Source organism: Prionailurus viverrinus, unplaced genomic scaffold (genome assembly GCF_022837055.1).
Source record: "Prionailurus viverrinus isolate Anna unplaced genomic scaffold, UM_Priviv_1.0 scaffold_49, whole genome shotgun sequence".
In the NCBI taxonomy this organism is placed as follows: Eukaryota; Metazoa; Chordata; class Mammalia; order Carnivora; family Felidae; genus Prionailurus; species Prionailurus viverrinus.
Window position 1 is genome coordinate 889,905 of NW_025927612.1, and position 12,266 is coordinate 902,170.

Sequence of the window (12,266 nt, forward strand, 5' to 3'; positions counted from 1 at the left end):
CCTTGACTTGATAAAGAGCATCTGTGAAAGACCTACAGCTAATTTTATACTCACTGGTGAAAGACTGGAAGCTTCTCCTGTTAGATCAGGAGCAAGGCAAGGATGTCTGCTCTCACCAGTCTATTCAATATTGTACTCGAGATCCTAGCCAGAGCGAAGAGGCAAGAAAGAAATAAAAGGCATCCGGATTGGAAAGGCAAATGTAAAACTATCTCTATTTGCCCATGACATAACCCTACATATAGAAAATCCTGAAGAATCCACTAAAAAACAATTAGAGCTAATAAATGAATTCAGTAAGGTTGCAGAATACAGGATGAATATCTAAAAATCAACTGCATTTCGATACAGTGCCAGTGAGAACAATGAAAAAGAAGTTAAGAAAACAATTCCAGGGGCGCCCAGGTGGCTCAATCGGTTAAGCGTCCGACTTCGGCTCAGGTCATGATCTCACGGTTGGTGGGTTCGAGCCCCGCATCGGGCTCTGTGCTGACAGCTAGGAGCCTGGAGCCTGTTTCGGATTCTGTGTCTCCCTCTCTCTCTCTGCCCCTCCCCCACTCGCACTCTGTCTCAAAAATAAATAAACATTAAAAAAATGTTTTAAATAAAAATAAATAAATAAATAAATAAATAAATAAAACAATTCCAGGGGTGCCTGGCTTGACTCAGTCAGAAGAGCGTGCCTTGGTCTCGAGATTGTGAGTCTGAGTCCCATGTTGGGTGGAGAGACTACTAAAAAAGAAAAACAAACTTAAAAAAAAAAAGAAAGAAAAAGAAAACAATTCTACTTATAAAAGCATCACAAAGAATAAAATACTCAGGAATAAATGTAACAAAAGTGCAAGACACTGTTTAAAGAAACTGAAGAACCAGGGCAGCTGGGTAGCTCAGTTGGTTGAAGGGGTTGAGCAAAGGGCTCTTGATTTCGGCTCAGGTCGTGATCTCGAAATTCGTGAGACTGAGCCCAGTTTGGGAACACGTCGGGCTCTGTGCTGACAGCGCGGAGCCTGCTAGGGATTCTCTCTCTCCTTGTCTCTCTACCCCTCCCTTGCTCATGTTTTCCCCCCTCTCTCAAAATAAACAAACATGAAAAAAAGAAAGAAAGAAATTGAAGACCCACGTGGAAAGACATCCCATGTTCATGGGTCATACTCCACCCACAATTGATCTACAAATTCAATTCCGCTGGCCTCTTTTCAGAACCCGGCAAGCTGATCCTAAAATTCATATACAAACTGAAGGGACCCAGAACAATCAGAACAGTCTTGAAGGGTACAAAAATGGAGGACTCACACTTGCTGATTTTAAAATTTACTGACAAGGCCAGAGTAAAAGCAGCGTGGCACTGGCATGAAGACAGACATTTCTCCAGAAAAGATCTCTAAGTGGCCAACAGCACACGAAAAGATACTTCACATCACTTAGACATCAGGAAATGCAAATCAAACCCGCCGTGATACCACCGCACAGACAGTAGGATGGTGAAAATCAGACGCACGTGTCGGGGGAATGTGGAGAAACTGGAACCCTCTCCCACTCCTGCGGGAATGTAAAATGGCTTGTCCCTGCCGAAGAGTTCCGCAGCTCCTCAAAAAATTAAACAGAATTACCATCCGATCCAGCAACTCCATTTCAGGGTATATACCTGAAAGAATTAAAAGCAGGGACTCGGGGCGCCCAGCTGGCTCAGTCGGTAGGAGCGTGCAACCCTTGATCTTGGAGTTGTGGGTTTGCGGCCTACGTTGGATATAGAGATTACTTAAAATCTTCTTTTTTTTTTTTAAAGAGTAGACCCCAGGGAGGCCGCCCACAGAGTGCATCCTAATGACCACCACTCCAGCCAGCAGCACCGCTAGCTAGAAGGCAGTGGTCCAGTACCTCTGTGCTCTCTTTTTTTAACATTTGTTTATTGGTTGATTGATTTTTGAGAGAGAGAGAGAGAGAGAGAGAGAGAGAGAGAATGGGGAAGGAGCAGAGAGACAGGGAGACACAGAATCCCAAGCAGGCTCCAAGCTGTTAGCGCAGAGCCCGACGTGGGTCTTCAACTCCGAAACCCAAGCTGAAGTCGGACCAAAAATTAAATTTTTTAAAAAATGAAATAACGGGCAACCGAGTGGCTCCGTCCGTTAAGCGTCCGACTCCGGATTGTGGCTCAGGTCATGATCTCGTGGTTTTTGAGTTCAAGCCCGGCATTGGGCTCTGTGCTGACAGTGCAGAACCTGCTTGTGATTCTCTCTCTCCCTCTTTCTCTTCCCCTGCCCTCCCTTCTCTCTCAAAATAACTAAATTTAAAATAAAAGCAGGGACTCAGATATTTGCACACCCATGTTCACAGCAGCATTACTCACAATAGTGAAAAGGTGGAAGCAACTGCAATGTCCATCAATGGATGAACGGATAAATATTATTTGCTACAGTCACACTGTCATGTTATTCAGCAGTAAAAAGAGATTTAGGGAGAGCGCCTGGCTGGTTTGGTCAGAAGCATGTGTGACTCTCGATGTCAGGTCATGCGTTCAAGCCCCACATTGGGTGTAGATATTACTAAAAATAATAATAATAATGATAATAATAATAAACTTAAAAACAGAAATGTAGTACTTATTTGGGCTACAATATAAATGAACCTTGAAAACATGGTAGGGGCACTCTTGATCTCGGGGTTGTGAGTTTGAGCCCTATATTGGGGGTAGAGAGCACTTAAAAAATATTTTTTTAAAAGAAAACATGATAGGGGCGCCTGGGTGGCGCAGTCGGTTGAGCGTCCGACTTCAGCCAGGTCACGATCTCGCGGTCCGTGAGTTCGAGCCCCGCGTCAGGCTCTGGGCTGATGGCTCAGAGCCTGGAGCCTGTTTCCGATTCTGTGTCTCCCTCTCTCTCTGCCCCTCCCCCGTTCATGCTCTGTCTCTCTCTGTCCCAAAAATAAATAAACGTTGAAAAAAAAAAAAGAAAACATGATAAATCTAAGAAGCCACACACATAAACAATCGAAGACTGTATTTGTATGGCTCGTATGGTTCAAAGTAGATTCGTGGTTGCCAGGGGCTGGGAGGCGTTGGGTTAAATGCATATATGACTGCTTAAGAAGACGGGGTTTCTGGGGCACCTGGCTGGCTCAGGTGGTTGAGCGTTGGACTCTTCATTTCGGCTCAGGTCAGGATCTCGTGGGATCGGGTCAGATCTCGTGGGATCGAGCCTTGTGTTGGGCTCCACGCCATTAGCCCTTAGGATTCTCCCCACCCCCCTCTTTCAAAATCAATAAACTTTAAAAAAAAAAAAAAGGAAGAAGAAGAAGACAGGGTTTCTTTTTAAGGCGAGGACAATCTTCCAGAACGAGGTAGTGGGGACAGTTGCACAGCTCTCTGAACATAGTAAAAACCGCCGACTGCACCTATTACCAGGGTATGTGAATTATACCTCAATAAAGCTGTCGTCTGTTCTGTGCATGTGAGCCATCAGGAGCAAAGGACCTGGAACTGAAGGCTAGGACAGAGACTTGGGGTTCTTGACGGGGTGGCAGAGGTATGCACGTATGTGCATTTCCCTGGGCTGCACTGTGTCCCCAGTGGGGTCCCTTACTCTCATACGGCGCAGAGGCCACAGGCAGACACAGCCTGGACAGGGAGAAGTGCCACTGACACTAGAGGAGCACCATGTCTACAGGCAAGGGGTCCGGCTGGTCTTTGGGGACAAAAGTTCCTTTCTGCTCTGAGAAAAAGATCAGACTGGGCCAGGAAACGCTCTCCCTGCTGTGCCTGGGGCTCCAGCCCCGAGAAATGGGGTCTTGTGGGACAACGGATGGTTTTCCCTGTTTTCCAGATCCTTTGTATTCAATCTTCTTTTGTCTCCTCTTTATTTTTTTTAATCAAAAAAAAATTCTTTTAATGTTTAGTTTTGAGAGACAGACTGAGCAGGCAAGGGGCAGAGAGAGAGGGAGACACAGAATCTGAAGCAGGCTCTAGGCTCTGAGCTGTCCCCAAAGAGCCCTATGTGAGGCTTGAACTCACGAACTGCGAGATCATGACCTGAGCCTAAAACTGACTGAGCCACCCAGGTGTCCCGAGTTTTAAAAAAAATTTTAAGTTTATTTATTTATTTATTTATTTATTCTGACAGAGAGAGAGAAAAAGAGCGAGCGCAGGGGAGCAGCAGAGAGACAGAGACAGAGAGAGAATCCCAAGCAGGCTCTGCACTGTCAGCACAGAGCCTGACGTGGGGCTGGAACCCAAGAACGGTGAGATCATGACCTGAGCCCAAACCAAGAGTTGGGCGTTTAACCTGAGTGAACCGCCCAGGTGCCCCAAAACTACATCCAGCCTCTGACTCGGTCCAAATTTCTTCAAGAGTTTTAAAAGGGATCAGTGTCCCCAGAGACTGGTCTGTGATGGCTGCAGCTTAGACTAGGAAATTGCAGAGGACACCTGGCATGACGGGCTCTCCTCCTGGGGGTCTACTCGCCAGGGGTTTGGCCTCTCTCTCAAGGAAAGCTTGGCTCTGAGCTTTGCTGCACAGGTTCACCCCAAGCGCTCCTCCCACATGGAGCCTCCCTGAAGGCAGTCCCAGCCTCAACTGTGGCAGCCTCCCCCCAAGTGCCAGGGGGAGCCCGAAGGGTCACCTCCGTGTCGCCTCTAAACCACGGCTCATTTCAAGCCTGTCGCGCTGCGCAGGTGGCCCTCCGCTTTCCACACACACCCCCATGAGGTCGGCCTTAAATGAAGTACTACATCAATCCCTCTCTGAGGAAGTGAAGAGCCCACAGCCTTGGGGTCGCTTGCCTTTCGGTGGAATGATTGCAAGAAAGGAAGCAGTGAGGGTGGGATCCCACGGTGTCACCGACCAACCAGTGCAGCCCAACCTTTCGCCGGCAGCCCCGGTGCCCCACCGCTGGGATTCCAAGGGACTGCCTTTCGGTCCGGGCCCGAGTTATTACCGAAGCCGATTCCACGAGCGGGTAATGACAATGGCCGAGCAAGATTTCCAAACAGCGAGAACACGACGAGAGGAAACAGCCCGGGGCGGATGGCGAGAAAGGAAGAAAGAAGGCGAAGGGCGGCGAGCGGGAAAAGCGGAGGGCGGCGCGCGCCCCGGGAGACAGGGCCTGAGACACTGGATGAGTGGCGCGGCCAGGACCGACCAAGGTTCCCCGTCCCCGTCCCGCCCCCTCCCGCTCGCAGTGGCCAGAACTAGGCTCACAGCACTAAAGCTGGGCTCCCGCGGCAGCCCCCATCCCCCCCGACCGCTTCCCACCGATGCTCACAGGAGCTCCCCCTATTCCTCTCAAGAGACCCCATTCCCGCGTTCAACACCGCGCGGACTAGCACCCGCTCCCGAGTCCTGACCGGTAAACCCGGAGTTGAAGTGCATACCTGTCTGCGCCCAGTCTGCCCCTGGGTCCCGACTCCCTCCGACCTTGAACTCCCTCCACTCAGCCCCGGGGGCGTGCGTCTCAGGCCCCTCCATCCGGGACATTTTCCTAGACACCCCTCTGAGCGCACACAGAAAGTACACACGCGCGGGGCCGCAGGAGCCTCCGCGCACACACAGACGGGGCACAGGCACGCACTCACGAAGTCACGCCACGCACAGGCAAGGAAACCCCGCTCCGGGCCACCGGGCTGGGCTCGGGTTCCGAGCCCGCGGCCGGGCGTATCCCCTCCCTCCTCGCGGAGCACCTGCCGGTCCACGCCCCCCGCCCCCGCCCCCACCCGCGACTCGGGGCCCGAGGCCCCGCAGGGCAAAGAGCCAGCCGGGCACCGCCGCCCGCACAGGGCGCACCCCGCGCTGAGCCCGCGGCACCCCGGGCCTGGGAACCCACCATTTGGGCCGGGCCGGGCCGGAGAGTGAGCGCCGGGCTAAGCACCCAGACCGCCCACGCGCTCCTGCTCCGCTGGGCCGCGGGTACCTGAATTCGGCCGCCCCCCGCGCCGCGGGTGCCCGGCTCCCTCCTCCGCCCTGGGGCCAGCGGGGCCAGCGTGTGCCGGGAACGGAGCCCGTTGCTATGCAACCTCCATCCCGCGCCGGCGGCACCGCGCCTCCGGGCTCCCGGGCCCGGGGGTGCAGGCGCACCGGACCCGGGGCCGAGCCCCACTTCCCGAGCCGGGCCGAGCCGGATCCAGGGCTCACGTCCCCTCTGGGCGCCCGAAGGATGCGCCCTGCACCCCATCCCCACGCAGCTTCACCCCCCCCCCCCGCCATCTGTGGCCGGTTCCCACGGAGCGCCAACACCCAGCAGCCCCCAAAACTGAGGGCGGGAATGGCTCCCTACCTCTTCCTCTCCGAGCCCTCCAGCCCCAGCCAGGTCTGTGGCCGGCTTCTTCCCCAGGTGGCGCCCACGCCCCCCCGCCCCAGCGGCCCCGCCGCCCTACCTGAAGCATCACTTTGTACTGCTCCTCCGGTTTCTGAACCACGCACATATTACATCCCATGGTGCTGGCCGGCGGGGGGAGGAGGGCGGGAACGGGAAAACGCCTTTCACTGGCCGGAGTGCGGGACCTCGGGTCCCGGGCCGGGGCCGGGGGCCATACCCTAGCGCAGGGGGCGGGCCGCCTAGCGGGGGAGGGGAGGACGGCCCGAGGGAGGGGCGGCTCCACGCCCCTCGGGTTAACTGGGCTGGCTGAAGCCGGGCGCGGGCATGCTCCCTCGCACCCGGCCAGGAGAAAAAGGGCAGCGGGGGATGGGCGGGCGCGCCGGGCGTTGCTGGGCGACGGCCCCCCAGGAGGCGCGGGGGCGCGCCGGGCCGCCGGGGGCCGTCAGGGGCCGTGGGCCGCGCGCCTCCCCGCCCGCGGGGCCCGCCGCTGCCGCTGCCGCTGCCGCTGCCGCTGCCGCCTCCGGCTCCCACCCATGGCCACCGGCCCCGGGAGCCCGGCCCTCGCGCTCGGCGCCGCGGCCCGGCCCGCCGACTGGGGGACGGCGGCGCGGCGGCGGTCCCCGCCCGCGGCCAGGCCCGCGCCCACGCTCCCGCCTCGCCCGGCCGCGCTCACGGCGCTCCCGGCGCCCGCTCTCTGGCCCGCAGTCGGCCCCGCAGTCTCCAGCTCCCGCCCGGGACGACGGGCACGCGCGCGCGCCCGCGGCGGCGGCGGCGGCGGCGGCGGAGGGGGGGAGGAGGGGCGCGGGGACGGGGCGCACGCGCGCGGGGGAGGGGAGCTGGGCGGGGTGGAAGCGCGAGCGGCGGGGGCCGCGGGAGCGGGCGCGGAAAGGCGGGGGCGGGGCCTTGGCTTGGGTGGTCGGGGGGTCCCGGCTCCCCGCTACCGCCGGCGTCGGGTCCCCGGGCTCTCCGCGCTGGACGTGCGGCCGACGCGGTGCGGGCCCGAGGGACAGGCGTCCTGTTCGGAAGAGCGCCTCCCGGGATCCCCCAGAGAGCTCGGGGCCTCGGGAGGGGGGCGCGATTTCAGCCCAGTTCCCGGGGTCTCCACCCCTCCCTCCGACTTCCCTTTAATGACTGCTTCTAGCCTTCAAGTGAGGCGTTCCCCCGCTGTCGTTTAAATGGACACCTTTGTTAAAATAAGCTAAAAACAAGGAAATAAAAAGAGGTGGGGGGAGAGCCCACCCGGGCTCCGGATGCCCTGGGTCCCTCGCGCGCGCGCACGGAACTGGCCCACCTGAGTCCCCTGCCTACCTGTGTCTCTCAGCCCCAGCCCGAGCTCGGGCACACCGCTTCGACGTTCCCTCCATCTGTTTCTCTCTCTCCCACAACCTGCCGTCTCTCTTCTTGGACAAGCCTGGAGAGAGAAGGCCTTTGCGTGGAAAGCAGCGTCGGATTGAGGGCTGGGTTCCCATGGGGTGCCCGGGAGAGTTGCTGAGCCCAAGCCCCCCCCTCCCCCCCGCTGCAGAAGATCACTTGATTAAATTGCTGCACGCTTCATTTCCAGGCGTTGGCAAGTGACGGAATCATTAACCACACTGGGCGGTTTAATTAGACGGCGGCGGTTGGGGAAGGCCCCTTCTTCCTCCCTGACTCCTGGGCAAGAGGATAGGAATCGAACGGTGGGTCTGCTCCAGAGTTTTGCATCTGTCTTCTCCTGGCCTTCTTCTCCTTGTGTCTCCTCTGTATCTGTGTCCAACCTTCTCTTTTCTTATAAGGACACTGGTCATTGGATTTAGGGCTCACCCTACTCCAGCATGACCTCTTATTAGCTTGATTACATTTACAAGGGCCTGAATTCCAAATAAGGTCATATTCACAGGTACCAGGGAGGGGGACTTGAACTTTTTGGAGGACAGAATTCTATCCACCACACATAGCGAAGTCCAGATTCAAGGACAGCATAGACTGCTCCTTCTTTTTAATGTGTTTATTTCTTTTTGAGAGAAAGAGCGCGCGCACCTGAGGACATGACCAGGGGAAGGGGAAGGGCAGAGAGAGGAAAACAGAGCCCAAGTAGGCTCTCCGCTGACAGCAGAGAGCCCCATGTAGGGCTCAAACTAACCATGAGATCACGACCTGAGCCAAAGTCCGATGCTTAAACGACTGAGCCACCCAAGTGCTTGCATAGACTGGGTCATTGGGAATGATGATGGGGAGAGCAGCAATCCTATTCCCATTCCTTGGTTCGCAGCACCTTGTATTGACTATTGACTCATTGCATTTGTCACATTATGGAGTAAGGTTCCCCAGCACCACAGGATGTTTGCCCTGAGCCAGTATCTTTGCTGCACCTTCAATGGGCTCTGGGTGTTTCTGGGTGATGCAGTGTGAGGCAGGGCAGTGGCTCCCATGCATGTGTGCTTCTTGCCACACCTCGTTTCTTGGAAAAAGACACCCTTGCTCTGAAGTATTGTTCTGTGGCATACCATGTCAATAGATCAGGTGTGTGTAAGCCCTCAGAGGGATTGCTAGCAGAGATGCTGTGCATAGGGAAGGCAAATCCAAATCCAAAGTTGGACTAATTACTGCCCCCCCCCCCATCAGGGTGAGAGGAATCTGATACAACCTTTCTGCTACCAAACGGCTGGCTGGTCCCCTTAAGAAATGGCATCACACCAAGAGCTCCACATTGATCTCTGCTTGCTGGTGGATTGGGCACTCAATGATGGCAGTATTGAGATCAACCTTGCTGAGAGAGAACCCTTCCTTCTAGGCCCATGCAGAACCTCCAGCCCTTCCACCACAGCCATTGCCTTCATGGATCCATTGCACCATGGAGAGAAGCTGGCTGACCACCACAGGGTTCCTTCTATCCACCTGGTGGCTCAGTTTGAGTTTCCTGCTCTGCCAGGGGTCATTGGCAGAGACACAGGAATCCACGTACCCTTCCCGTGCACTCCCCTAGGTACATTAGGTATCTCCACCTCTTCTCCAAAGCTTCTGGCCTCTTACTGTAACATTGTGATTTATGATGAAAATTATATATGTTTGGTCTTTGTCCCTGTTTTTGGCTCAGAGCTCTTAAAACTCTTGGAATTTCCTGTGATGAGAGTCATAAAGGTGTCTTTTGTTTTGTGAATGCGGTGACTTTTGTACGCACCTAAGGATGGGGCTGGTTGCCAGGAGACCCAACTGAGTAATTAGAGGGTTGGAACTTTCCTTCCTCTTTCCCAACCTCCACAGAGGGAAGAGGGGCTGGAGATTGAATCAGTGGCCACCGGCCAATGATTTAATCAATCACACCTTTGTAATGAAGCCTCCTTTGAAACCCAAAAGGAAGAAAAAAGGAACAGGGTTTGGAGACCTGGGTTGGAGGTATGGGAGAGTGACATGCTTCGAGAGGACACAGAAGCTCTGTGCCTTGCCCTCATACCTTGCCTTACATATCTCTTCAATCAGGCTACCCCTGAGTTATATACGTTTATAATAAACTGGTGATCTAGTAAGTTTCTCTGAGTCCTGTGAGCTGCTCCACCAAATTAATCTGGCCCATGGAGGGGGTCTTGGAAACCTCTGCAGTGGCAGTGGGTCTGCCAGTACTTACTTAGCTCATGATGGACGGCCTCAGTCACGTAGGTACTTGATGGCCCATGGCCAGCTTCTTTTTTTTTTAGCGCTTATTGATTTGTTTTGAGACAGAGCACGCACAGAGAGAGAGAGAGAGAGAGAGAGAATCCCAAGTCAGCACAGAGCCCGACGTGAGCCTCCATCTCACCAATTGTGAGATCATGACCTGACTTGAAATCAAGACTCAGACACTTGACCCACTGAGCCACCCAGGCACCAACCCCCCTCCCCCACGGTCAGCTTCTAAGTCTGTATCGTGGCCCGGTAACATGATGGCAGCTGCTTTATTGTTAAGGTTGATTTACTTTTGAGAGAGACAGAACAAGTAGGAGAGGGGCAGAGAGAGAGGGAGACAGAAGATCCAAATCAGATTGGGCTGACAGCGCAGAGCCCAGTGCGGGGCTTGAGCTCACGAACCTCGAGATCATGACCCGAGCAGAAGTCTGACGCTTAATGGACTGAGCCACCCAGGCGCCCAATAGCTGCTTTTTGAAGAGTAAGTACCTCTGCCACAGAAGACAGGGCCTTGCTCCAGACCTTTATGGGTCTATGCTCGGATCCTTCTACTGAGGTTTCCCAGACTCTTCACAGCATCATTATTATCTACCATGGACAGATCCTCTCGAGCCTTTAGGTTGGCTGTGTCTTATGGCTGTAATGGCACAGTAGTTTGCTCTGCGCCCCACTCAAAACAGGTCATGCCTGTGTGTCCCAAGACCTGCTTGAGCAGACATTCCACCAATTCAGTGATCTACTCAGCATCATGCCAAATACATCCCTTTCCTTGTTGGAGTTAGTGGCGGTTTCCTTTTGCCATCAGAAAATCCTAACAGCCTTTTGCCTCGTTGCGTCCGAGAGAACCAAATGGGTCACCAGCAGCTCTACTGGAGCCACTGGAGGAAATTTGGCCAGGGTTCTCAGTTCTTGCTGAATCTGCTTAAACCACCACAGTCTGATCCGGAAACCCGGCCTTAATATGTGCCGCTGGTGTTTCCATCAGTGCTTGAAAGACCCAGGCTTCATTAAGTTGGATTTAGTGAACTTCCTTGAATGGGTCATCCAAGAGACCTACCTTAACTGCACAGATCCAAGATGCCTACCTTACTGCTAACTCGTTGTACATAAAATAAAATAAAACCACTTCAATGAGGACTCCTGGGTGACTCAGTCAGTTAAGCATCTGACTTTGGCTCAGGTCATGATCTCACGATTTGTGAGTTTGAGTCCCGCATGGGGTGAGCTTGAGCCCTGCATTGGATGAACACAAGCCCTGCTTCAGATAAGCCCCAAATCTCTCTCTCTCTCTCTCTCTGCCCCTTGCTCACTTGCACCCTCTCCCAGAAAGAAAGAAAGAAAGAAAGAAGAAAGAAAGAAAGAAAGAAAGAAAGAAAGATCCTAACAAATATGAAGCCCTCTGAGAGAGTGGGGGAAGAAAGATCAGACACAGTCAATTGATTCAGGGATAGCTACTTCGATCTGAGCTCAACAACAAGGAGGAGAGTAGAAGGACACCCCCGCATAGCAGGAGGGCTGTCTCCACCATGATTGTCATGGCTGTTGTAACATTCTTTAACCTGAAGACCAAATGCCAGGGCGAGCTTCACCCAAGCTTTTATCTGGACTGGTCCTGTCATGACTCTGCTGCTATCCCTCCATGCCCTGAAGCTTGGATCTCCTGAAGACACCATATCACCTTGTAGAAGGGTTCCACTTCAAGCCACACTTGGTAGCTGCAAAGAGGTCAGGAGCTTACTCTTTTATTTTTTCACTGGATATGGTTCCTGGTCCCCAGCCCAGCCCTGCCAGATGCCCATCTGGGGAACCCTGTTTCCCAGTAGTCACTCATGACCTTGCCCACTGGCTTCCCCAGAAAGGAACTCCCAGGGAAGCTGAGGCCAGACCCCAGCCCAGAAACTCTGTCCGGCTTCTCTTCAGTTTTTTTTTTTTTTAACATTTATTCATCCTTGAGAGACAGAGAGAGACAGAGCATGAGTGGGGAAGGGACAGAGAGAGGGAGACACACAATCTGAAGCAGGATTCAGGCTCTGAGCTGTCAGCACAGAGCCCGACACAGGGCTCGAACTCAGGAACTGAGAGATCACGACCTCAGCCAAAGTCAGACGCTCAACCGACTGAGAATCCTAAGCAGGCTCCTGGCTCAGTGTGGAGCCCAACGCAGATCCCACGATCCTGGGATCATGACCTGAGCTGAAATCAAGAGTCAGACTCAACCGACTGAGCCATCCAGTCGCTGCACCTTTCTAGTTTTTTTTTTTATCCAGATGCACAGAATCTGATTACTCACTATCCATAAAATTTGTCCACTTAAGACCCAC

General features: G+C 54.2%; 2 protein-coding genes across 4 annotated transcripts in view; one reads left to right on the plus strand and one right to left on the minus strand.

The window, feature by feature from the left end:
• PDZD4 (PDZ domain containing 4) overlaps nt 1–6,424 on the minus strand; it is a 30,921-nt gene extending 24,497 nt beyond the window's left edge. For all 3 annotated transcript variants that reach the window (XM_047847542.1, XM_047847541.1, XM_047847540.1), the window contains exon 1: nt 6,365–6,424. In XM_047847542.1, the coding sequence (XP_047703498.1) occupies nt 6,365–6,424 (60 nt within the window). The remainder of the gene's footprint in view (nt 1–6,364) is intronic.
• Nucleotides 6,425–10,794: 4,370 nt separating this feature from the next.
• LOC125159389 (40S ribosomal protein S29-like) lies at nt 10,795–11,041 on the plus strand. Its single transcript, XM_047847732.1, is given in 2 exon segments — nt 10,795–10,851; nt 10,853–11,041. Coding segments are annotated over 2 exon segments (246 nt in total).
• Nucleotides 11,042–12,266: the final 1,225 nt, after the last annotated feature.